Source organism: Myxine glutinosa, chromosome 2, assembly GCF_964187855.1.
Source record: "Myxine glutinosa chromosome 2, kmMyxGlut1.1, whole genome shotgun sequence".
NCBI classification, from domain to species: domain Eukaryota; kingdom Metazoa; phylum Chordata; class Myxini; order Myxiniformes; family Myxinidae; genus Myxine; species Myxine glutinosa.
In genome coordinates, this window is record NC_136262.1 from 58,165,188 (window position 1) to 58,192,209 (window position 27,022).

At 38.3% G+C, this 27,022-nt stretch overlaps 1 protein-coding gene across 3 annotated transcripts in view; it reads right to left on the reverse strand.

Annotated features, from left to right (window-relative positions):
* Window positions 1–27,022, reverse strand: part of LOC137421769 (solute carrier family 45 member 4) — a 52,930-nt gene that overhangs the window by 16,986 nt on the left and 8,922 nt on the right. For all 3 annotated transcript variants that reach the window (XM_068108151.2, XM_068108150.2, XM_078773322.1), the window contains exons 2-5: window positions 24,775–25,390; window positions 20,138–20,326; window positions 10,697–10,876; window positions 7,312–7,886 (exon numbers count right to left, since the gene is read on the reverse strand). In XM_068108151.2, the coding sequence (XP_067964252.2) occupies window positions 7,312–7,886; window positions 10,697–10,876; window positions 20,138–20,326; window positions 24,775–25,165 (1,335 nt within the window). In that variant the 5' untranslated portion in view covers window positions 25,166–25,390. The remainder of the gene's footprint in view (window positions 1–7,311; window positions 7,887–10,696; window positions 10,877–20,137; window positions 20,327–24,774; window positions 25,391–27,022) is intronic.

Consider the following 27,022-nt stretch of genomic DNA (forward strand, 5'->3'; position numbering starts at 1 on the left):
TTACTTGGTTGGAAAGTTAATAATCAATTTACTTGGTTGGAAAGCTAATAATCGATTTACTTGGTTGGAAAGCTAATAATCGATGTACTTGGTTGGAAAGCTAATAATCGATTTACTTGGTTGGAAAGCTGATAATCGATTTACTTGGTTGGAAAGCTAATAAACGATTTACTTGGTTGGAAAGCTAATAATCGATGTACTTGGTTGGAAAGCTAATAATCGATTTACTTGGTTGGAAAGCTGATAATCGATTTACTTGGTTGGAAAGTTAATAATCGATTTACTTGGTTGGAAAGCTAATAAACGATTTACTTGGTTGGAAAGCTAATAATCGATGTACTTGGTTGGAAAGCTAATAATCGATTTACTTGGTTGGAAAGCTGATAATCGATTTACTTGGTTGGAAAGCTAATAAACGATTTACTTGGTTGGAAAGCTAATAATCGATTTACTTGGTTGGAAAGCTAATAATCGATTTACTTGGTTGGAAAGCTGATAATCGATTTACTTGGTTGGAAAGCTAATAAACGATTTACTTGGTTGGAAAGCTAATAATCGATGTACTTGGTTGGAAAGCTAATAATCGATTTACTTGGTTGGAAAGCTGATAATCGATTTACTTGGTTGGAAAGCTAATAAACGATTTACTTCGTTGGAAAGCTGATAATCGATTTACTTGGTTGGAAAGCTAATAATCGATTTACTTGGTTGGAAAGCTGATAATCGATTTACTTGGTTGGAAAGCTAATAAACGATTTACTTGGTTGGAAAGCTAATAAACGATTTACTTGGTTGGAAAGCTAATAATAGATTTACTTGGTTGGAAAGCTGATAATCGATTTACTTGGTTGGAAAGCTGATAATCGATTTACTTGGTTGGAAAGCTAATAAACGATTTACTTGATTGGAAAGCTAATAATCGATGTACTTGGTTGGAAAGCTAATAAACGATTTACTTGGTTGGAAAGTTAATAAACGATTTACTTGGTTGGAAAGCTAATAAACGATTTACTTGGTTGGAAAGTTAATAATCGATGTACTTGGTTGGAAAGCTAATAAAAGATTTACTTGGTTGGAAAGCTGATAATCGATTTACTTGGTTGGAAAGCTAATAAACGATTTACTTGGTTGGAAAGCTGATAATCGATGTACTTGGTTGGAAAGCTACTAAACGATTTACTTGGTTGGAAAGCTGATAATCGATTTACTTGGTTGGAAAGCTAATAAACGATTTACTTGGTTGGAAAGCTAATAATCGATGTACTTGGTTGGAAAGCTAATAAACGATTTACTTGGTTGGAAAGCTGATAATCGATTTACTTGGTTGGAAAGCTAATAATCGATTTACTTGGTTGGAAAGTTAATAATCGATGTACTTGGTTGGAAAGTTAATAATCGATGTACTTGGTTGGAAAGCTAATAAACGATTTACTTGGTTGGAAAGCTGATAATCGATTTACTTGGTTGGAAAGCTAATAATCGATGTACTTGGTTGGAAAGTTAATAATCGATGTACTTGGTTGGAAAGCTAATAAACGATTTACTTGGTTGGAAAGCTAATAATCGATTTACTTGGTTGGAAAGTTAATAATCGATGTACTTGGTTGGAAAGTTAATAATCGATGTACTTGGTTGGAAAGCTAATAAACGATTTACTTGGTTGGAAAGTTAATAATCGATGTACTTGGTTGGAAAGCTGATAATCGATTTACTTGGTTGGAAAGTTAATAATCGATGTACTTGGTTGGAAAGCTAATAAACGATTTACTTGGTTGGAAAGCTAATAAACGATTTACTTGGTTGGAAAGCTAATAAACGATTTACTTGGTTGGAAAGCTAATAATCGATTTACTTGGTTGGAAAGCTAATAATTGATTTACTTGGTTGGAAAGCTAATAAGCGATGTACTTGGTTGGAAAGCTAATATAATCGATGTACTTGGTTGGAAAGCTAATAATCGATTTACTTGGTTGGAAAGCTAATAAGCGATGTACTTGGTTGGAAAGCTAATAATCGATGTACTTGGTTGGAAAGCTAAATTGGAAAGCTAATAATCGATTTACTTGGTTGGAAAGCTAATAATCGATTTACTTGGTTGGAAAGCTGATAATCGATTTACTTGGTTGGACAGCTAATAATCGATTTACTTGGTTGGAAAGCTAATAATCGATTTACTTGGTTGGAAAGCTAATAATCGATTTATTGGTTTGAAAGCTAATAAATCGATTTTACGTGGTTGGAAAGCAAAAAATCAATGCGCTTCGTTGGAAAACTAATAACCGATTTACTTGGTTGGAAGGCTAATAATCGATTCATTGGTTTGAAAGCTAATAATCGATTTTATGTGGTTGGAAAGCTAATAATCGATGTACTTGGTTGGAAAGCTAATAATCGATTTACTTGGTTGGAAAGCTGATAATCGATTTACTTGGTTGGAAGGCTAATAATCGATTCATTGGTTTGAAAGCTAATAATCGATTTTATGTGGTTGGAAAGCTAATAATCGATTCATTGGTTTGAAAGCTAATAATCGATTTTATGTGGTTGGAAAGCTAATAATCGATTCATTGGTTTGAAAGCTAATAATCGATTTTATGTGGTTGGAAGGCTAATAATCGATTCATTGGTTTGAAAGCTAATAATCGATTTTATGTGGTTGGAAAGCTAATAATCTATGTACTTGTTTGGAAAGCTAATAATCGATTTACTTGGTTGGAAAGCTGATAATCGATTTACTTGGTTGGAAAGCTGATAATCGATTTACTTGGTTGGAAAGCTAATAAACGATTTACTTGGTTGGAAAGCTAATAATCGATTTACTTGGTTGGAAAGCTGATAATCGATTTACTTGGTTGGAAAGCTAATAAACGATTTACTTGGTTGGAAAGCTAATAATCGATGTACTTGGTTGGAAAGCTAATAATCGATTTACTTGGTTGGAAAGCTGATAATCGATTTACTTGGTTGGAAAGCTAATAAACGATTTACTTGGTTGGAAAGCTGATAATCGATTTACTTGGTTGGAAAGCTAATAATCGATTTACTTGGTTGGAAAGCTGATAATCGATTTACTTGGTTGGAAAGCTAATAAACGATTGACTTGGTTGGAAAGCTAATAATCTATGTACTTGGTTGGAAAGCTAATAATCGATTTACTTGGTTGGAAAGCTAATAATCGATTTAGTTGGTTGGAAAGCTAATAAACGATTTACTTGGTTGGAAAGCTAATAATCGATTTACTTGGTTGGAAAGCTGATAATCGATTTACTTGGTTGGAAAGCTGATAATCAATTTACTTGGTTGGACAGCTAATAATCGATTTACTTGGTTGGAAAGCTAATAATCGATTTACTTGGTTGGAAAGCTAATAATCGATTTACTTGGTTGGAAAGTTAATAATCAATTTACTTGGTTGGAAAGCTAATAATCGATTTACTTGGTTGGAAAGCTAATAATCGATGTACTTGGTTGGAAAGCTAATAATCGATTTACTTGGTTGGAAAGCTGATAATCGATTTACTTGGTTGGAAAGCTAATAAACGATTTACTTGGTTGGAAAGCTAATAATCGATGTACTTGGTTGGAAAGCTAATAATCGATTTACTTGGTTGGAAAGCTGATAATCGATTTACTTGGTTGGAAAGTTAATAATCGATTTACTTGGTTGGAAAGCTAATAAACGATTTACTTGGTTGGAAAGCTAATAATCGATGTACTTGGTTGGAAAGCTAATAATCGATTTACTTGGTTGGAAAGCTGATAATCGATTTACTTGGTTGGAAAGCTAATAAACGATTTACTTGGTTGGAAAGCTAATAATCGATTTACTTGGTTGGAAAGCTAATAATCGATTTACTTGGTTGGAAAGCTGATAATCGATTTACTTGGTTGGAAAGCTAATAAACGATTTACTTGGTTGGAAAGCTAATAATCGATGTACTTGGTTGGAAAGCTAATAATCGATTTACTTGGTTGGAAAGCTGATAATCGATTTACTTGGTTGGAAAGCTAATAAACGATTTACTTCGTTGGAAAGCTGATAATCGATTTACTTGGTTGGAAAGCTAATAATCGATTTACTTGGTTGGAAAGCTGATAATCGATTTACTTGGTTGGAAAGCTAATAAACGATTTACTTGGTTGGAAAGCTAATAAACGATTTACTTGGTTGGAAAGCTAATAATAGATTTACTTGGTTGGAAAGCTGATAATCGATTTACTTGGTTGGAAAGCTGATAATCGATTTACTTGGTTGGAAAGCTAATAAACGATTTACTTGGTTGGAAAGCTAATAATCGATGTACTTGGTTGGAAAGCTAATAAACGATTTACTTGGTTGGAAAGTTAATAAACGATTTACTTGGTTGGAAAGCTAATAAACGATTTACTTGGTTGGAAAGTTAATAATCGATGTACTTGGTTGGAAAGCTAATAAAAGATTTACTTGGTTGGAAAGCTGATAATCGATTTACTTGGTTGGAAAGCTAATAAACGATTTACTTGGTTGGAAAGCTGATAATCGATGTACTTGGTTGGAAAGCTACTAAACGATTTACTTGGTTGGAAAGCTGATAATCGATTTACTTGGTTGGAAAGCTAATAAACGATTTACTTGGTTGGAAAGCTAATAATCGATGTACTTGGTTGGAAAGCTAATAAACGATTTACTTGGTTGGAAAGCTGATAATCGATTTACTTGGTTGGAAAGCTAATAATCGATTTACTTGGTTGGAAAGTTAATAATCGATGTACTTGGTTGGAAAGTTAATAATCGATGTACTTGGTTGGAAAGCTAATAAACGATTTACTTGGTTGGAAAGCTGATAATCGATTTACTTGGTTGGAAAGCTAATAATCGATGTACTTGGTTGGAAAGTTAATAATCGATGTACTTGGTTGGAAAGCTAATAAACGATTTACTTGGTTGGAAAGCTAATAATCGATTTACTTGGTTGGAAAGTTAATAATCGATGTACTTGGTTGGAAAGTTAATAATCGATGTACTTGGTTGGAAAGCTAATAAACGATTTACTTGGTTGGAAAGTTAATAATCGATGTACTTGGTTGGAAAGCTGATAATCGATTTACTTGGTTGGAAAGTTAATAATCGATGTACTTGGTTGGAAAGCTAATAAACGATTTACTTGGTTGGAAAGCTAATAAACGATTTACTTGGTTGGAAAGCTAATAAACGATTTACTTGGTTGGAAAGCTAATAATCGATTTACTTGGTTGGAAAGCTAATAATTGATTTACTTGGTTGGAAAGCTAATAAGCGATGTACTTGGTTGGAAAGCTAATAATCGATGTACTTGGTTGGAAAGCTAATAATCGATTTACTTGGTTGGAAAGCTAATAAGCGATGTACTTGGTTGGAAAGCTAATAATCGATGTACTTGGTTGGAAAGCTAAATTGGAAAGCTAATAATCGATTTACTTGGTTGGAAAGCTAATAATCGATTTACTTGGTTGGAAAGCTAATAATCGATTTACTTGGTTGGAAAGCTAATAATCGATTTACTTGGTTGGAAAGTTAATAATCGATGTACTTGGTTGGAAAGCTAATAAGCGATGTACTTGGTTGGAAAGCTAAATTGGAAAGCTAATAATCGATTTTCTCGGACCAAAAATTTGTATCCATATTATTAATCACAAGGGTGACTATTTTAAAAGTGCTCTTTCAGGGTTTGAAGATGATGAAATGGGAACGGGAGTGTAATGCAACGCTTCCAACGGCAACTTTTATTATTTTACGACATGAGCAACCTTTCGATTTTAGAAGGACTGATAAGGAGCATACAAAATTATACATGGTAATATTTCTTGAAGCAATAGAAAAATATATCAAAGTACATGGAAGGAGCACACAAATAACAACAACAGCCATCACGACAGCAGCAACAACAATTATGTTTTATAAAAGATCATTTGTTTGTGTGTTTCACTTCATTTACATCCTCAATGACACTCAAAAATAGACATACAATATGTTTGTGAAGTACAACATGCTGTCTTTCGATTAAACCTATCAGCGAAGTGTCGGGTTGGCACGCACATGTAGTTTAACTTAATTAAATGAAGAATGTCGCCATTAAAAAAATAAAAATAAATAAAAGAAAGCCATATACAGAAACGCATTATTTGTGCAAAATGATGGGTTTTTTTATCCTCCCTCTCCCAATCCCATCCACTCTTATCCACCAAAGTCCTTCCATATGCTCCATTAATTATCTTTATCCCTGTTGCTTCAAAACCCCATTCTCCTTTACTCCTTACCTATTATGTAATCGCTCCAACATTCATACGCTGTGCCATTCCAGCCAACATTCCTATGACACAAATCATTTCCAGCATTGCTACACACAACAGGCAAAAACAAGACGTGAAAATAAAAAGGGGTTAAAAAAAAAAGAATATGAAAAGAACAAAACCACACACATTGACAGAACAGTATTATTATTTCAAATGCAATCCATGGATGCAGGTTGCAACCTTAACCGTTAAGCCAAGAGCAGGATTACAATGACAGTAAAAAAAGGTTTATGAAGATAAAATTTGACGTTTAACCAATATCTATCTGAAAGTCTTTGAGAAAAAGATAAAATTCTAGTTCAACAGCACCACACAGAAGCATGTGTTGAAGCATAAAACATGCGTTGCCCATTTGTTAAAAATTGAAACGCAAATATTGGTGAAAAATATTATTTTTTCAAAACTAAAAACAAAAAGAACAAGAACGATTCGCATACCTCCGCCAGGCTAAACATTGACATTTGACATGTCATGTCATTGTGTTGTCATTGACATTTGTTGACATGACATTGACATGACATGACTAAACATTGACATGTCATTCCCATTGACAGGCTGGATGTGGATCCGAGCCTACACCAAAATCGAATCGCTTGTTCTTGTGACCCATCCACCTAGTTTGGTCATAACTCGTACACAACTTTTTGAGATATCGTGCTATATATCGATTTTGGCCTCATTTCAATGGTGAAGAATCACTTTACAATTCCCATATCCAGATCTGGATCCTTTCGTCGTTGTCACACACCCAACCTGTCCACCAAAGTTCGTCCGAATCCATTCACAGCTTTTTGAGATATCATGCTCACAGAGAGACAGACAGACGAACAAACACACAGGCAGACGACAGGAGAGAAAACATATCCTCCATCCACCATCGATGGCGATGGTAATGATATTTAAATGAAAAAAAAAAAAACAGTTTTGATTAAAATAACTTGGAGCAACGTGGAGAAAGCTCGAATCAAACAAAGAAAAAAGCAAATTGCATTTACGTACAATCAGTGACTCTCCGAATACAACATTGGATGCAGTGTTCTTTTCTCGAATGCAGCTGTTTCTGGCACCTTCTTGAGGTACAGGGAATGGTAAGGTTGTGCACAAAGTCCCATCGTTGTTGCAGTGAGAGAACGGTTTCCCGATTCGAGCGATGGTTTTTCTGTCCCCAGCGTCGGAGCAATCGAAGCACCGAGGCCGAGTCACAGGTTGTGGCCAAGAGTTCAGGACAGGTTCGCTCCTGCAACGAGTCACAGTGGCATCAAAACAAGACGCTTTCTGCTCCCTCCGTTTGCCTAAAGGCTCTCCAGCGGCCGTATCAACGACATCCCTTGTGGTTTCTTTTGTCTGGGCCATGGCCACAACCCCTTGGCAATGGGGCTGCTTGTGAGATTTTACATTACGTGTCGTGACAAGCGGTTTCTCAGGAATGCTGAACAAATGTAGGGCGACTGAAGTGGTAAAGATGATCGTCGTAAATAAGAAAATGATCTGCTGCTGTGATGAAAACATTTCACCAAGGAAAGTGTGTGTCCATTTGATTCCACCAACCGCGTATCCCATGGCTCCGCCCAGACCTGGTGCACACATTACCCACAATCCTATGGGAGCTGTTCACAATAATGTCCGTGGTATTGTTCTCTAGTTTTATGAGCCTGTGAATCAGTTATCAGTAAAACTCAGAGGGCCAGGAGCTAACTTAACGATCATGTTTTTCCACTCCCAGTTAAACAAACATCAAGCGATATGTGAAAGAACAAGTGATATTAATCTTAACATAAATACCTGTATTTTAGTGACCACTGATCAAGGTACGATTTACAGTTCTTTTTATATTGCTTACACACATTTAAAAAAAACTATTGGCACACTTTTCAAAACTGTTAGCACAAAACTCAAAACCAATAACTCTATTTACAAAAGCTTGTTAGACATGTGAAACTCAAAATTGGCCGATGTTGATCTGCAAAATAGTTGGTGGTTGAATTCAGTAAGCTGATGTGAAAATCCTATTCAAATTTCAAGTCAATCGGATGAAAATTGAGGATTTTAGAACTTTGAAAAAAAATTGTTTGACCTTTGTCCTATGTTGACCTTTTGACCTCAAAAATATATAGGATTTTGTCGGACCATGAGCTCTACCATTTGGTGAAGTTTCGTCAAGATCGGTTTAAAATTGTGACCTGTAGGCAAGTATAAGTGAGCGGACAGACAAACAAACACACACACAAGCAAACACACACACAAACAAACAAACACACAAGCAAACACACACACAAACACACAAACACACACACAAGCAAACACACACACAAACACACACACACACAAGCAAACACACACACAAACAAACACACACACACAAGCAAACACACACAAACAAACAAACAAACACACACACAAGCAAACACACACACAAACACACAAACAAACAAACAAACACACAAGCAAACACACACACAAACACACAAACAAACAAACACACACACAAGCAAACACACACACAAACACACACACAAACAAACACACACACACAAGCAAACACACACACAAACACACACACAAGCAAACACACACACAAACAAAGAAACACACAAGCAAACACACACACAAACACACAAACACACACACAAACACACACACAAACAAACACACACACAAACCGGAGTGATCAAGATACTTTTTTTGCCAAGTAACAAACGGACAGACAGACGGGTGAAAACTTAACCTCCATCCACCTTTGGTGGCGGAGGTAATAAGATTATCTGTACGGAATACTCGGATGATGTTTACCACATGGACCTTTGTAGATTTGGTTGAACCATCATCCCCGCTTATCTCATGGTCAAATGTCTGTTCATGACGTGGTCAACTATTGTTACCCTTATTTCATTGGAAACAGCAAACAGTCTGGGTCTAACTGCATGTTTTTGACCCCTGTCTCCGCCTCGACCCTGACCATGCCCACCACGGCGAGCACCGTCCTGACCCCGACCACGACCATAACAACCTCTTTGTTGAACTCCCTGCCCCGTGTTTTCACACACTGCTGTTGTTTTGCACCATCAGCCATCAACACAGTGCTGAGATGATTATCAATGTAATATCACCTGGTTTACACATCGGTAAAGCAATTATCAATAATAAGCAGTGCGTTTCTAAAAGAAATAACAATGACGAGTTTTGCTGAAAGGACAATAAGATGTGAAATGTGCTTTTAACTTGAGGATCGTAATTTTATAAATTGAAAAGGAGACTTAACATTTCATTTTTTGTGTAAACTAATGAAACTGGATTTAGGGTTTTGCAAAATTGGGATGTTTTAGTCATAGTATTATATGGTGTGTCAAGTGTTTTGAAAACCATGCTAAATGTGTCATAAAATGTGCGTAAGCAATAGAAAAAAAACTATTGATTGAAACAGGAGATAACATTTTTGTACAAGGCTCATTTTGTGCAAAATTAATGAGCAAAAGCTGCTCTGCTCTCAAGCTTTTCGGTAACATTATCCACAAAAGTGAGTGGAGTACAAGATAAAAATAACCCTAATGGCTTTGGAGCCATTTTTAGACCATACACGATATTACACGAGATGCAGGCCTCTCCAAAGGGCACAACCAGAACCGTCCAGTCTGCAGGTATACTGCATACATATTCAGCAAAAGATTGTTGCATATATCAATAGTCATACAGTCACGTGAAAAAGTAAGTACACCCCATGTAAAGTTTTGACTTTTTCAACAAATTTCAACATACAGCTATTTGATCTTCATTTCAACAATATTGATAGATAAAGGTGATATAATATAACAAATATCATGAAACATTTACATTTTGTAGTCCATTGTATAATTTAAATAAACATAAATGCAAATTTCGCATGTGGAAAAAGTAAGTACACCCCATGAAAAGTTTTGACTTTTTCAACATATTTCAACATACAGCTATTTGATCTTCATTTCAACAATATTGATAGATAAAGGTGATATAATATAACAAATATCATGAAACATTTACATTTTGTAGTCCATTGTATAATTTAAATAAACATAAATGCAAATTTCGCATGTGGAAAAAGTAAGTACACCCCATGAAAAGTTTTGACTTTTTCAACATATTTCAACATACAGCTATTTGATCTTCATTTCAACAATATTGATAGATAGAGGTGATATAATATAACAAATATCATGAAACATTTACATTTTGTAGTCCATTGTATAATTTAAATAAACATAAATGCAAATTTCGCATTCGTATGTTAAAATATGTTGAAAAAGTCAAAACTTTACATGGGGTGTACTTACTTTTTCACGTGACTGTATGTGGGAAAATTAGAATTTCTAACAGCCTGATGATACTTCACTCAACCAGGTACAACTCTGACCTGTTGCTGCAGCATGGATGTTCAGTGCCATTTCCTGGTCTTCACCCTGCGCCACGTCGAGTAGGTAAGCCCGGATCGGGCTTTCGGTGCTATCGGCACAGAAATCCATGAACACGACGCCAAAAACCGTGAACACCAAACAGCACCACCAACTCGTGGTTTCACTTCTTATTAGCCTGCCTGTTCACTCGTAACAGAGCGTTCATTGTTAGAGAAGACTGAACAACTCCTCCGGGTGAACTATACTGACATGCAAAAAAGCGTTATCATGAATGGCCAAATGTCTTTCAAATGTCAGATTCACACAAAAGACATCAGAAAATAAGTAACAAATTTTGTACAAGGTGTTCCAGATGTATTGTGCCCCTAACATTTTTTCCCCATTTTTTTCATTCATTTTGCACAAGTGGACCTGGCAGTGTTGCGGACATTTTCTCGAATCCTTCTGTGCAAAGAAAATGCTGGTTCTCATACAAACTTCCTAGACCCTTAATAACGACATTGTAAATATTTACAATAATTATATTTACCTCCACCATCTAAGGTGGATGGAGGTTATGTTTTCACTCCTGTCTGTCTGTTTGTTTGTTTGTCTGTGAACAAAATATCTCAAAAAGGTTGTGGACGGATTCGGACGAAATTTGGCAGAGATGTAGCGCATGTCACAAGGACAAAATTATTAGACTTCGGATCCGTCGAGTACAATTTATTAAGTGATTCTTCACCATTGGGAGATAGGGCCAAAAATGATACATAGCAGGATATCTCGAAAAGTTATGGATGGATTTGGATGAAACTTGATGGACAGGTTATGTGTGTGACAAGGACGATTCGATTTTGGTGAATATCTGAATATGGATTCGGACACGAGAGTTATTTAATTTAAGAAGTGATTCTTCACCATTGAGTGATAGGTCTAAAACCGATGCGTAGCACGATATCTCAAAAAGTTATGGACGGATTTGGACAAAACTTGGTGGACCGGTTGGGTGTGTGACAAGAACGAATCGATTCGATTTTGGTGAAGATCTGAATATGGATTCGGATGTGAGAATTATTTAATTTTTGAAGTGATTCTTCACCGTTGAGAGATCGGGCGAAAAACGATATTTGACATAGTATTTATAAAGGTTGTGGACGAGTTATGACTAAACTTGGTGGATGAGTTGGTTAGGTGACAATAACAAGCCGATTAGACTTTGGTTCAGGTCCGAATCCAGATCCGGCCTATCAGTGGGATACAAAACAAACTGTTCAGCCTGACAGAGGTATGCGCTCTGCCAATACCGTTCGAGTTAATAAAGTTTATATAAGCCATTTTTATATTGTTTACATTACATTACACACTCATTAGTATACAAAAATATTAAGTTTTGGAAAATTAAATCCCAAAAGTCGCAAGACATCTGGAACACCCTGTACAACCAGAGGATATTATTTTGTACAACCAGAGGTCAATTAAACGGAAAGGATCAAGAAGATGACATTGATTAATGTGGAGGGACGTAGTGTATGGAAAGAGCTTGAGATTGAGAGAGGAAGATACGGAGGAGAAGGCGAATCCTAGTGTCCGACACACTTACTGGTGGGATTAAGGCGCAACGTTAAGAAGAGAAAGAGGAAGAGAAGATTATGCAACAGCATTGATATTAATTGGTACAAGTTGAAAAACTGAGGTTTGAAAATCAAATGGTTGATTAAACAAACTTAATTTGTTTCTTGGTGGGGAAGGCGTGGGGAGAGGGAATGGAAGGATGGTAGGAGAAAGATCTTTACACCTCCATCACCTCGAGTAGAGCGAGGTCCAATAAGCTTTTCAGCAAAACACATTCTCGCTCCCTCCCTCCACCTTCCCAGTTATGTTTCCTGACTTCCTCAACCCCTTTCTGACAATGCTTGCCCCCATCCTTCTCTTCCTCCTCCCTGCCAACTTCACTTCTTCTACTCCCATTCCTTATACTGCTCCATCCCTCATTCCTCTTCCTTCCTATTTTGGTTGAGGCAGCATCCTACCTTTATGCTCAAATTTCTCAACAGACCCTAGAGGTCTACATATGACATTATCATAATCATACGGAGTTCATACTATTACGTTTGTAGGGGGTAGACAATGATTACCTTACAGCCAGGTAAAGTGTATAGATTACCATGCTCCGTATGTCGTGATGAAGAAGAAGAAACCCCATGTATCATAAGTAGGAAATTTGTTTAGACCGGATGTCGTATAAGTGTATCTTCCTCCCCATGACAGGGCTGGGGTTTGTTAATTAGCTAGGGATTATGGGTAATTAATCCTCTGTATGTGATGGCCTCTGTTCTTTTTTCCTCTGTTCCTTATGACACGCAGCTCACACAAATAGTAAGAAATCGCCCATTAACCACACTAAATAAAAACCGACCGGAAACAGGACATTGAGCACTTCCATGGGTAACATCGATCTGGTGAGCACAGAGGCACAAAAGGTCCGTAAAGCCACACCCCGAAGTGATTGGTCCGCGATTTGATTGGCAAAAGACTGCTAAGATGGGACTTGCTGATAGGAGCGGACACGGTGACGTCGTGAGATGAAGTCAGAGCCTTGACTTGTAAGGAATGCTCGGCCGACATTTTCTCCTCTTGCACAAGGGAGATTCATCACGAACAGTCGTGTCCCGACATTTTGTCTCTTTCTTCTTCTCTCGCTTTCCTCGTGGCTTTCTCTCTTGTGTTGGGGGTGCTCCGGAGCGAGAGACATTATTAAAAAACGGGGACATACACTATATGGTGCACTCTTGAGCGAGGCACGTTCATTGGGAGCAGCCATGATTTTGTATCCCTCGGTTGCTGGATCTGGTGGTGAATGGTCATGTTCCGACATCTTCATCGTGATCGTGAGGAGGAAGAACTGTGGACCGAGAACTGCGGTTTCCCACCCACAGACGATGAAGACGAGTGCAGCTGGGCAAACGAGGGTGCGTGAGGCCTATTTTGCGCCCACGGCAGTGCAGCCTGCGGTTTTGTCACAAAGGACGCGAGGGGGTTTTGACGATTCCTGACGAGGTTCAAGAACCGATTAGAGCTAAGTGCCACAAAAAACCACATCTTTATTTTTACAGTTATTTTTCCCATTGTTTGTATTTGAGTATGTATGGGGGCGCTCCAATTAGGAATTTATTTTTATCGTGCTTTACTTGTTACCGGCATTTTATTTAATAAAGCCGGTATTTTTGTACATTTTAACCCTGTGTCGTTTGAGTTGATCAATTTATCCAGGTGCGAAGAAGTCGGGTGGAAGCCGTCCAGGTAAGTTCTTCATCTAGCGGGGTGGCTTGGGGTCAATTTTCAAGATTACCGTTACCGGGCGGACAAAAGCGCCATTTTTGGTGTGAGGCTTCCTTAGGGTATATCAGTTGATTTTAGCCGAGGATCCCTCTCGAAATATGTACGTAACCATGGTAACACAAACAAATCCAAGATGGCTGCCGTTCATGATAAAATACCAATTTTCTTGGGTTGTAGTTGTTAGAGGAAAGCCAAATTGTATCAAAATATTACTTAAATATCAGAACCATGTCCTCAACATGTTCGGTCACCCTCCTGAAATATTAAAGTAAAACATAAAAATCCAAAATGGCCGCCATTTATGCTGAAATAGCAATTTCCTTGGTTTTTAGCGGTCATACGATGGCTAAATTGTACCAAAGTATGATTATATTATACCAGAATATTTTTATTGAAGCCCTATTTTTAAAAAAGATACACAAATAACCTACCACATATGGACAACATGGTTGTTTATTTCCCGTAGGTCTAAAGATCAAAGAAATCAAACTACATAATATTGACTGCAACATCCAAACTAATTGAATTTAAAAGTGATCTAAACTATTTTTTCTCAAGATAGTGCGTTCTTGAGACAAGGGTTTGAACATGGAAATAATGTGAATGTTTTAATTATGCTTTTATCCTAACCTTAATGTGACCCTTGTGGGTATCCGTAGTTATATACCTAATTTAGAGGGCGACATTGTGACTACAGGCTGTCTTTACTATACTGCTAAGCACATGTATTGGTGGAAAGTTTTCTGGCCTCCTTTGTTAACAATCTACATATTTTATGGTAAGTAAGCAACTTTTCAAGTTATTATCTTTAATTACAGAACTTCAGTGATCAAGTCAGGTTTTTTTTAGCTAAACAGAAGTATGTGTTTATGTACATTTGGTAACAATCAGCATAATTAGACAAGCTTAAACACTCCTATAAATAATGGCCTATGCAAAATAATCAACACAATGTGCACTATATCAGGAATTTAGAAAATTCTGGCTAATTAGATATTTTTATACTGCGTTATATAGCACTTATTAACTTTACCCATGATAATGATTAATACGTATAAATCAAATATAATAAAAAGCAACTGTTAAACAATGCTGTTGCCCAGGCCATTTTTAAAACTACGGAAGACATTATAGGACATCATTAGTGAAAACAAAAAATCAGATGTCCTATCTTGACTTGAAAATAAATGTGATTGATTATGTGTTTTTTTTCTCTTTGTTATCACAATAAATTTTCCATATGGAAAGTATTATAGGACATCCATTGTGAATGCTAAATTAAAGCTGGATTAATATTACTTGTGAGTAAAATTTATATTTTTGCCAAACTCAACTTAAGTTATTTATATTGATATTATTTTAATGTGAATAATATATACTTTTTTCTCAATTTCAGAGCACCGATTGAAAGCCAAGGAAACTGCTGGTACGGATTGGATTCAGACATCGTGCCAAGAGAGACGAGCCCGTATACAAGATGGATCTAGATTGGAATTGTTGTATCATTTGTCAGCAACACACATCTGAACCTTTGAAATGCCCTTTGCAGAATCCTATAGCAAGTCGTGACATGACAGATGCTTATACATCATTTTTGACAAATGTAGAACAGTTCAGAGACATTGATGCACTTCCAACTAACATCTACTTTGGCAGTGATGTTACTGCTGCAGATTTTGTAACCCACCATGCATCTTGGCATAAATCTTGCCATTTGAAATACTAGGGCATGCCCGTACTATATATATATCTAAAATTATATCCCCCCCCCTCTATTTACATGAAATGGTTTGGTCCAAAGCGAACGGCTTGCGAGTACGGTGACAATCCCCCCCCTCTATTTACATGAAATGGTTTGGTCCAAAGCGAACGGCTTGAGAGTACGGTGACAATCCCCCCCCTATATTTACATGAAATGGTTTGGTCCAAAGCGAACGGCTTGCGGAGTTTGGTAAAGAAATCGCCATAGCGTGCACGTAATTAGTTTTAAAACATAGTTTAACGGCAACATAGTTTTCCAACGTGAAATAAATGAATACGCTCTCAAATGTGCCGTCCGAGGCAGAGTCTGTTCGCCACGTTCGGCACACGTGATAGCTCGCTGCTCTCTGATTGGTTGAATCGTTTTTTGGACATAGCTCGGTAACTACTTGTCCGATTAATATGAAACCTTGAAAAGGCACATCCTCGGGTCCCCAGCAATATACCTGGCAAGTTTAAAGTATATCGGACCCGTGGTTGTCGAGAAACAGCGGTCACAGACATACATACATACATACATACATACATACATACATACATACACACAGAGATTACTGGAATTATAGATAGATAACAATTCCAAGTTGACAAGGACGCAAGCAAAGAAAAGGGGTGTCCCCAACACTGTCGAGTCTCAAAGGAGATCAAGTAAGCGCCAAACGATAAACACAGCAAAGTGCATCTTCTGTGACAAAGGACATGAGGACGGTGAGCTCTCTCAAGTTTTAACATATGATGCTGATACCAATATACGATGTATGATCACAGAGCTACATGACACACAGCTTCTTGCTCGAATTGTTGGAGGAGATTTGATTGCGATGGAAGCAAAGTATCATTTAAAATGCCTGACCCATCTGCGAAATCGTTACCGCAGTCTCGTCAGAAAGTTGAGTCGGGAATCACCAAATGTAAATGAAAAAGTGAATGAGTCTAGAGTGTTTGTAGAGCTGACAAGCTACATTGAGATAGCTGTAGACTCTGGGACTTTCCTCTTTAAGCTTTCAGAGATTCATTCACTCTATGTGAATCGTCTTCAGGACATGGGTATCCACAAAGAAGTCAACAAGACTAGGCTGAAGCGTCAACTGCTGGAACACTTCCCAGAGGCACAGGAACAGAACGATGGTAGAAACACGGTTATTGTTTTCAAAGAAGGAATGCGAAATATGTTGAAGGAAGCTTTGAAAAAACGGGATTTCTCAGAAGACGCTGAGATTCTAGCAAAAGCTGCAACGATAATCCGCAAAGACATTTTCAACCATCAATGCTTCAAATTCACTGGCTGTTTCCCAACACAATGTCAAGAAAATTCAATGCCCCCAAGCCTCAAATCACTTGTCTCCTTTATACTTAATGGCCTTAACTTGAAAGATCAAGACAGATGTGAATCACAGGCTTGCCTCACTATAGGACAGACCATTCTCTACAACACAAAGAAGAAAACTCCATCTGAATCAGCTGTTGAAACAAGACATACTCTGGAGCGTGAGCCACCTCTCCCCATTTACATTGGTCTCAATATTCATGGACTGACAAGAAGCAAGAAACTCATCCAGCAATTGTATCAGATGGGTATCAGCATTTCATATGACAGGGTTATGGACCTTGAGGACTGTATTGCCACATCTGTATGTGAGCGATTTGAAGAAGACGGCGTTGTATGCCCTGCTTTTCTCCGGAAAGGGTTGTTTACTGTTGGTGCCCTAGACAACCTAGACCATAACCCTAGCTCAACCACTTCACATGACTCCTTTCATGGGACTGGAATTAGTCTCTTTCAGTTTCCAACACAAACTGATCCTGGTGAGAGCAGACCACCTACTATGATACCCCCTTCTGGTGCAACACAGCAGTCTCTCCCGGTCAGTTATGCTTTTGTCCCTGCTGTAGCTTTAACAACCGCTGCAATTGAAGTACCTGAGAGTAACACAGAGCCAACTTCTTTATACAGACGCTGATCACTTCCAGAAGATCGAGAGACTAATCATCATCTTGTAAGATAGAACAAGTCCCTTGAGCTCCGTCAATGAAGCAAGACAGGAACTCTTCTGCCAGAAGAATCGATCAATGGACAGAATACCACCCACACAGGATGCTCTTCTTCAACATGCCCGGCGGGCATTGTACCAAGCCGGAATCTGGACAACCAGCACACAGACACAGCAAGTGGTTCCTTCTCCACAGACATTTGCATGGACCAAGGTGTCAGATGTATGGGTACCAGTTTGGATATCAATGCCAGAGGTTTCCAGAGCATGCAGAGAACTAATCAAATGTGGTTGCAAAGGAGACTGTACCACATGCAAATGTGGCAATGCCAATCTTGTCTGCTCAAAACGTTGTGTTTGCCCATGTATTAAATAGACAAGTAAATAAGAACATTGCAGATGTCTAGATTACTGAGAAAGTAAGGATTTGCACATTGCATACTGAACATTATAATATACTTTTGTTCAACAGAAATCCCCCATGCTCACTACTGAATGACCAAAGTACTTGTACACTCAATTTTTTAAAATTATTTTCTTTAAAAGTTGATGACTGAGGTCAATTATATCATGTAGTGGTTATAAGTTTCATGATTGTGTGGCTACAAATTCCCCTCATCCCAAGTGGGACTGGGAGGTTTTTTTTAGACCAGGAGTATTGTAATATATAAAGCTATATCAATATGCAGTACCAGAGACTTTTGGGGGCATCCTCATTTTTTCAAAAACAAATGACATACTTTGCTTACATGTACCTCCAAGTCGGCTTTTTTTTGTTTCAGTGTTTTGTTTTGATTAATGTGCAGCCTATATCAGGTGTACATATGTACTTAATAGTCTAGTCCAAGCTGGATCCGACCAGAAAGGATAACCATTAGGAGTGCAAAATATCGAGCCCAAGAATTGGGCGTGTCGCTTATTGGATGTCACGCCTACCATTACAATCAGTATCCACTATAAACCAATGAGAGGTTTAGATTAAGTCTTAATCTAAACCTCTCATTGGTTTATAGTGGATACTGATTGTAATGGTGGGCGTGACATCCAATAAGCGACACGCCCAATTCTTGGGCTCGATATTTTGCACTCCTAATGATAATGTTGTATTTCCAGGGTACAATGTTTACAGCTTATCATTTGCAATAATTGATGACCTGGAGTTATAAGCAATGTATTCAAGCCAAAAGCTTTCCCCCCCCCCTAACATTGAGGGCGCCCTTCACATGAAATCACTGAATGTCCCTTTAAATTTACTGGTGATATTGTAATATCAAAATACACATTCAGTGTCCTAAAAATTTATATTTTGATACCAATTTTTGCTATCCATGACTTATATAACCCGGGAAATGTGTTTTTAATTACTGGATGGCGGCCATTTTGAATTTTTTGGTTTTACACGAATACGCGTAAAAATTCGCGAGGGCTCCTCGGCTAATATTGATTAATAGGTCATTAGGAGTGTTCATGCCAAATTTGGTGATTTTGTCCACCGTGTAACGGTAATTTTGCTAAGCCACCCTACTAATCCCCTTTTCCCTTGCGTGTAACGAATTCCATCATTTTGGATTGAACGCCTGGGTGTTAAGCTCGTTTGGTCATCCGTGTCGCCCTGCGGTGTTAACCACAGGGCAGGCACACGCCAATACTATTATTGAATGAAGCAAGATTTCATTTTTCTTTTTCAACAATAGCCAACACTTATTGAAGAACTATGTTTATATAAATAGAGGAAATGCAAAGGTACAATGTTGTCAAATATAATTTCCAAAAGGAAGGGAAGTGGCGAGTAAGGTGAGATCTCAACAGGGAATTACCATGGACCACCATTCAATGGTGTTTGTTTTTGGACCACTATCATTCATGGACCACCATCTTTGTCTTTTTGTGGTTCCTCCTGATACTCCAGTGCTATACCTGATCAGTTCTTTGATTGTGTCTATGATTACACCATTTTGCACACGTAATGTGTAGATGGCTTTCATTCGGTTCACGATTTTCACATTCAATGCTAACAAATGAATTTATCATTGTTAAAAATAAAACGTTCAAGACTGAACTTTGGCACCCAAATGTAACAATGCCGACTGCACCACTGATTAACTGCTATCAGAAACTATGCAGCATTGCATCCACGTTAAACTCTTGAGTGGAAGGGAAGTGCATTGAACCTGTCAGGAGGGAGAGAACCAGCCATTCCTAAGCATCTCTCCTCCCTATGATCCTACCTAGACAAAAGTAGAGTCCTTAGAAAGACCAATATTGCAAATATCTATGGGGAAAAGGTTTGTAAACTATTGCAATTCTCAGTCACACACTCTCCTAATTTCCTGCACACACATCAACCAGCCATACAGGGATACCCACCAAGAGAGGCTCCATTGAGGAACAGCGTTACCCCAAGCAGAACACCACAACTCAGAATCAGGATAAAGGGACGACGGCGTCCCCATCGTGAAGTGCAGCGGTCACTTGCTGAACCAATAAGCGGTGAAAAGAGCAGGGAAAGAACAGGGCTGAGAAACCATGTGAGGCTGTAGTATTGTTCTGGTAGGCCTGCCAGCAATCAGAACAGAACATATGAAGCATTTAGTTTAGTTTATAAACTAGGACATAGGACAAAATGCTGACATCCACAAAAACGTGAATTCTTCAAAAAGGAATGTGTCAAAACTTTAAAGGATTTATTGAGGCCTTAAGTGGCCAGAGGTTTACTGTTTGAGTAAAGCACAGTACAACACAGATGGCACAAACATTAAGTGGAGACCAGAAACCAATGCTTAGATTACTGAGAAGGCCTCTAAATTACCTGCACATGTGCATTAATTGGGTATACAGCAATAACAAACAATAACAACAATGGTACTCGGTAGAGAGCATAGACTCGCCTCGCGAGCTCATTCTGAACCAAAAAAATTGGTTAACTGAACACGCAATGATTATGGCCCATATACTGTACCTATATCATCCATGCACCCAACTATGTCACATGCATTGCCATTATCCGTAGCTTTTTTGATTGATTAGGATATTTAACGACCACTTTTGTGCACATCAAGACTAAATTGCGTCAATGAAGATGAATATTAATTTTTTTAAACTACACTACTCACAATAAGTTAGGGATATTGTGGGAGTGAGTTAATTTTTTTATATAGGGGTTAGGGTTAGGGTATTGAAATCAAGAATGCTGTGTTTTTACACACTTATTAATAACCATAGAATTAGGACCAACAACGTTTTTCAACATAATTAATACACAAAATCAACCACACCGAAGAACCTGCCAATATCCCTAACTTATTGTGAGTAGTGTATATGCCCTATGGCTAGTCAATCATATGTATGAAGTTTCACATCGATCTGTTAAGCAGTTCTGGAGAAGATGATTTTTTAAAAACGTTTTTATTTTCAATCCAATATGGTTGCAAGACTGCATGACTGATGACATCATAAATTTAATTCTTCACGCACATCGGGTTGTAAATCAGATATATAAAGTTTCAGATTTTTCAGATAAGGATTTTGATTCAATCAATTATGGCTGGAAGACTACTTCACCGATTAAATCATCAATATCACTCTATATACCCCATGGGGAGTTGATGACCTATGCCAAGTTTATTTTTTTTTCGTTGAGTAGTTTCGGAGTAGACGATGTCCACATTTTTTCTTTTAATCCAATATGGCTGCCAGACAATGTGACCTATGACATTTCAATTTACAAACTATATTCTCCATGGCTAGTCGATCATATATATTCAATTTTGCATCAACCGATTAAGAGGTTCAAGACAAATATTTTTTTTTAGGTTTTTGTCAAATCAAATATGGCTACCAAACCATGTGACTGATGTCGTTTTAGTTATCATCATGGTATCCTCTGGGTAGTCAATGATATAATTAATGTTTCGTATCCATTGATTCAACAGTTTGAGAGATGTTTTTTTAAGGTTTTGCTTAATGGTAAACCATGTGACCAATAATGTCAGAGTTGTCAATAAACTATTCTCCATGGGGAGTCCCTCCTATCTTTAGAGTTTCGCATCAATCAGACAAGCGGTTGTAGAGAAAACAAATTAAGCAAAAACGTATAGATGTGGACATAGACAGACAGACAGGCAGGCAGGGGCATTACAATAGTCTCACAACCCCTTCGGGGCGAGACTAATTAAAAGCCAAAAATAATACAACACTTACGTATTTACTATAATTTTGGTGTTAAATAATTCAATGTTCCCTCTGCTGTCATCAACCTGTTAATGACGAACACTTCCAAACAACATAAGTGTATTCGTCCTAATTTTGTAGTTTAAAAACGGTGGATGAGGGACAAGATAGGCAATACAACAATATATCTGGAATTGGAGCGGTAGTATCATATTGTTACGTGGAAGGTGGGGGGGGGGGGGGGGGGACACTTTTGTTCAGGCCGACTGCCCCACAGGACGGGGCAGCAAGAAGAGTGACAACATCCACAAGCAGTGGGCGGCCAATCACGGGACCCACCGCCAGTAAAGGCAGTCCCAGAGTTTACGAGTGAGGTGTCCATACTATGCAGAAAGAACACTTGGGGCTAGCCCTTGAAGAGAGTAACATCTCACTCTCTCTGCTTCCATCAATCACCACAAAAAGGCTGTGAAGAGAGTCGGGAGGACATCACCCTGTATCGCCATCATGCTTCTTTGTCTTCTCACCCCGAGCCACACTTTGCCTTGTGCCACATCAGCCTTGTTCCACATCATCCTGCAGCCACAACCAGCCCATGCCAGCAAAAAGTCTTGCCTGTTCCTCCTTCATTGTGTGAATCCGGTATTGTGGTGCCATTAGCGGGTTAAGCCTTAGTTTTCATTGCACACAAGATTGCGTGTTCCCTCATCCCTATTTGTTTTTGTTGACAGCCAGATATGTACCATTTATTGAGAGTCTTGTCTATCCTTTTCCCAAAACATTTTTGTTAAAAAAACACTTTTCATTATCAAAAGTGTTTTCCCATTTGCTTACATATTGGTAATTATAATATTAATTGAACGCAGCGTAGTAAGTTTGTATGTATGTGTTTATATAAATATACATATATGTATATATTATGTGTGTGGGTGTGTGTATATGTGTGTGTGTATATGTGTGTGTGTGTGTGTGCATATGTTTATCTACGTGTATGTTTGTATTGTTAATGTCTGGCTTCCTTCTTGTAACTACAGTGCAGTAACTGGTCTTTATTTTGATTTAAACACTGTTTTGGTCATTCTTATACCCCCAGCTGTCAGTCAGTCTGTGTATGGGTCTCCAGGTCATCTCCATATTCATCTCCATGTCCATCTGCAGTGACAATATGAATAACAATAATTGATAGTTTATTATTGTGCAATTAATGAAACCTTCAGAGTTGTGAAGCTTTATACGCAAGGAAAAATACTAAAATTTAACACTTTTTAAAAAGTGTTTTAATAAAACTGAAGACATTTTTTCTTAAAGTGTTAACACTTCACAAAAAAGACATATTTTACTAACCTATATGCCCCAGAAGGAGAGTGGATGAATTTTTTAATTTTATTCTGGAAATGACCAATTCGCCTTACGAGAGTGCACACTAATTTTTAGCATCTTTTGAACATTGGACATCTGCAGCCATACAAGGACTGCTAATGGTTAATGCTAACCGCTGTTGGGCCAATGTTGCTTGGAGTGTCCACTGTGTTAGGATCACTAATGCAGCATTTTATGCCACAAATCATTTCTTCATCGCAGCAGAACAATGTCAGGATGGAGCTGTAGAGTGATGTTGGAACAGCACGCTGCACCACTTTCCCTTGCCACTTCCTGCTGCCAACGTTTTCTATCCTAAGAACAATTCTTTGCTCTTTATTAACCATCTGATGATGAGCATTTCAAGCAACAAAATTACAGTCTGAGCCTGCTATTCGAGGGTGATACTTCCTGGAAAATCCACGAATAGCGGGGCATTGCTTCAATGGAAAAGGGGGGGGGGGGGGGGGGGTTGGAGTCACGAAAATCCACGAATAGAGAAGACCAAACTGTGAATGGCTCGGCAAAATCTGCGAATGGTGAGGCAAATCCCGAGAATGTCGATTATAATCCGCGAAGGTAGATGAACGTGCCGGAAATGGCAAGACAAAACCTGCGAATGTCAGCGATAATCCACGAATGTTGATGAACATCCGCGAATGAATGCCATGCCATTGTTTCAATGGGGGGAAAGGGAGACAGCTAATTGCACTAATATATACTGTGGAGTGTTTTCATTCTGTACAGTAACTCGCAGGGATGACGTGTTATGCAGCTAGTGGGATATCCCGCGAAGCAATGTTTACCTGTCAACGGTGGAATATCACGTGAAGCTATTCACAGTGTGAATGGCGGGATATCCAGTGAAACATTGTTTACCTGTCCACGGTGGAATATCACGTGAAGCTATTCACAGTGTAAATAACGGAATATCCCGCGAAAGCCGTGAACACGTGAAACACACGGCAGCAAATGCAGGAGCAGGTCATGCTCGCGGCTTGTAGATGTCTTTTTTTGCGTATGTCCAGCTGCTTTATGCATGGCTGGTGAAATATGGGTTTTATAAATACCGTATGTCAAGCTAACAGCTCCTGAAATATATTTTTTGCGCCCCTGAAAAACTGCGAATTCGCGGAACACAGCTGCGAATAGGGGGGGAAAAAAACGCGAATTCGCGGAACACGGCCACGAATAGAAAAAACCCCACAAATTTGTGGGACACTTTTCTGCGAATAGAGAAACAGGTAGCATTTTATCACCTGTGAATACGCGGAACCGTTAATAGCGGGGTCCGACTGGATTTAAATTTCCCCCTTTGCAATTACCTCTGCTCAAGCATATGTAATATATAGATGGATATTTTCATTGGGATTAGTTGCATTGCCCTATCTGAAAGTGACCTAGTCGAGAAAATGATCTAGTGGAGAAAATTTTAACACCAATATACATACCACTGCAAACAAACAATAACTTACCTATTTTCAGCAGGGTGGGAGCTACCAAGGCTGTCTCGATAGCATAGCAGAACTCACGGCCAAACATCACAGCACCATGCATAATCCACCTTTTTGTTGTCACTTTTTCATAATTATCATCATCATCATCTTCGTTGATCTGATGTTCCTCCAGCAGGTAAAACTCGTTCCTTTCAGGCCTTTGGCGGGCTCGTCTAACAAAGGGCTGGTAATCACGGTTGGAATCGGATATGCCCTGCTCAGAATGTCGCTCGTCACCTGGTCGAGACTCAAACAAAAAACCTTCCACGGGTTTATTCTCAGCCACACAAGATCTCTGGGAAGATAAAACCGATTGGATATCATTTTTTCTGAATAAACCATTCCTTTTAGTCTCAGGCACGTCTGTCATTGATTGGCCGAGTGCCTAATTATAACTCTTCCTAACACCATTCCTCTCTAGCAGGAACTTAATGGCCGTGTTTTTCAATGGCAATGAGAATGGAAGTATAAAATTCAATAACTCTGGGTCCACTCGACGCTATGCGAATGTGTTCCACGATATGCCACATCCATGGTATGCGAATCTTATCTTGTCGCGGTATACACCAGAGGCTTCAAATTTTCGCCCCACTTCCTAGGAAAGGATGAGAATGCAAAAAGCACAAGTTAACTCAAACTTTGACAAAAACAAACAACTACATTGTTGTTGCCGAATGGCTTTGTCCAGTGTGATACAAGTACAAACTCCAACATGCACAACACATTATCACTGTTTAAGGGTTTGTTTGTTTAATCAGCTATCAACAACCTTGTGGATTACAGATGCATATGGCTACCGAAGCAGTTTCTTGACTATTGGTCACAATCCTGGTCGGGGCGTCACTCCGACACAGGACACTCGAATGCCTCATTCATCCCAGTAAGCTGGTACTCATTTTGCCAACCTCGGAAGGATGACAGGCGGAGTCAACCCACCTGGTGTTAATTTAATGGCATGATAGGGGCTTGAACTCCGGACCACTCAGGACCTAGCCAGCCACTTTAACCATTAAGCCAACACCAGGCTCACCTTGTAGATTACCTACACATTATTTACAAGCAAGAGGGTAGGGGGTGGTAAAGGAATGTATGGGGAATGATATGATAGGGGTCATCTATTCTAAATGTTAGCGTACGTAATGTTTAAAATAATGTTAGCGTACGTAATGAAAAGCAAACAGCACTCGTTTCTGAAATGGAAAGTTTACAAAGAGTGTTATTCCAGAAACAACATATGATAGTGAACCATGGCAAACAAAGATTGAACAAACATTGATCACCATGCAAAGAGCTGTGGAAAGATGCTGGCTTGGCCAAACCAAAAGGGACAAGATGAGAAACTAATTGATCAGATAGAAAAGAAAGTTTCTTGAGCATTCCTGTCACAATCAAAAAACTGAAATGGAACTTGATTGGACATGTAACTAGAGGAATTGGTGGATAAGAATTACAACCTGGAAACCTAGAGAAGGTCCTATGAGAAGCAGAGGTAGACCACAAATCAGATGGATAGAGATGAAATAAAAAAATAGGGGCAATACCCCTGGCACTCACCTGGTAGAATAAAGCAGTATACTACACTGACTAAAGGTATTTTAAACCAATTTCAATGGTTGCTACAATACAAGGCAGGATGTACAATCGTACTAACGTAATCATAAGATGTTACACAAACAACAACAACAAAAAAACTATTTTGGGAGGCAACCTACTCTCCCCCAACCCCGTATACCTCCTCACTATACAGACCACAATTGAGGCACTATACAGACCACAATTTTTCTAGTGCCTTGAATAAACATTGCTATATCACGGGTGATGAAGGTTGTGGTCAAGTTTCATTGGAATTGTGTATGTATTTTCTGAATAATTAATTCAGTAATTAATTCACATGTAGACTAGTCGGATTTTCAGAAAAAGAAGCATCGAGAGGCATTTTGAGGGAAAAAAGTATGGAACTGCTTTTTAAACTAATTTGGACGTGCAGAATCAAAAAATTCCTGTTCCCAAGCTGAATTCAAGGTGGTTAACCCTTTTCTTTCCATTTCAAAATATGCCCGCTAAATTAACAATTCAGATTAAAAATTACGTCTATACCATGTTTTTCATAACTGAACTGTAAGGGAAAGCACATATTATAGTTCATGTATCCAGTTTTTTTGATTAAATAAAGACTTGCAGTGTTTTAATTAAAATTTATAATTAATTTATTAAAAAGAAGATGAAA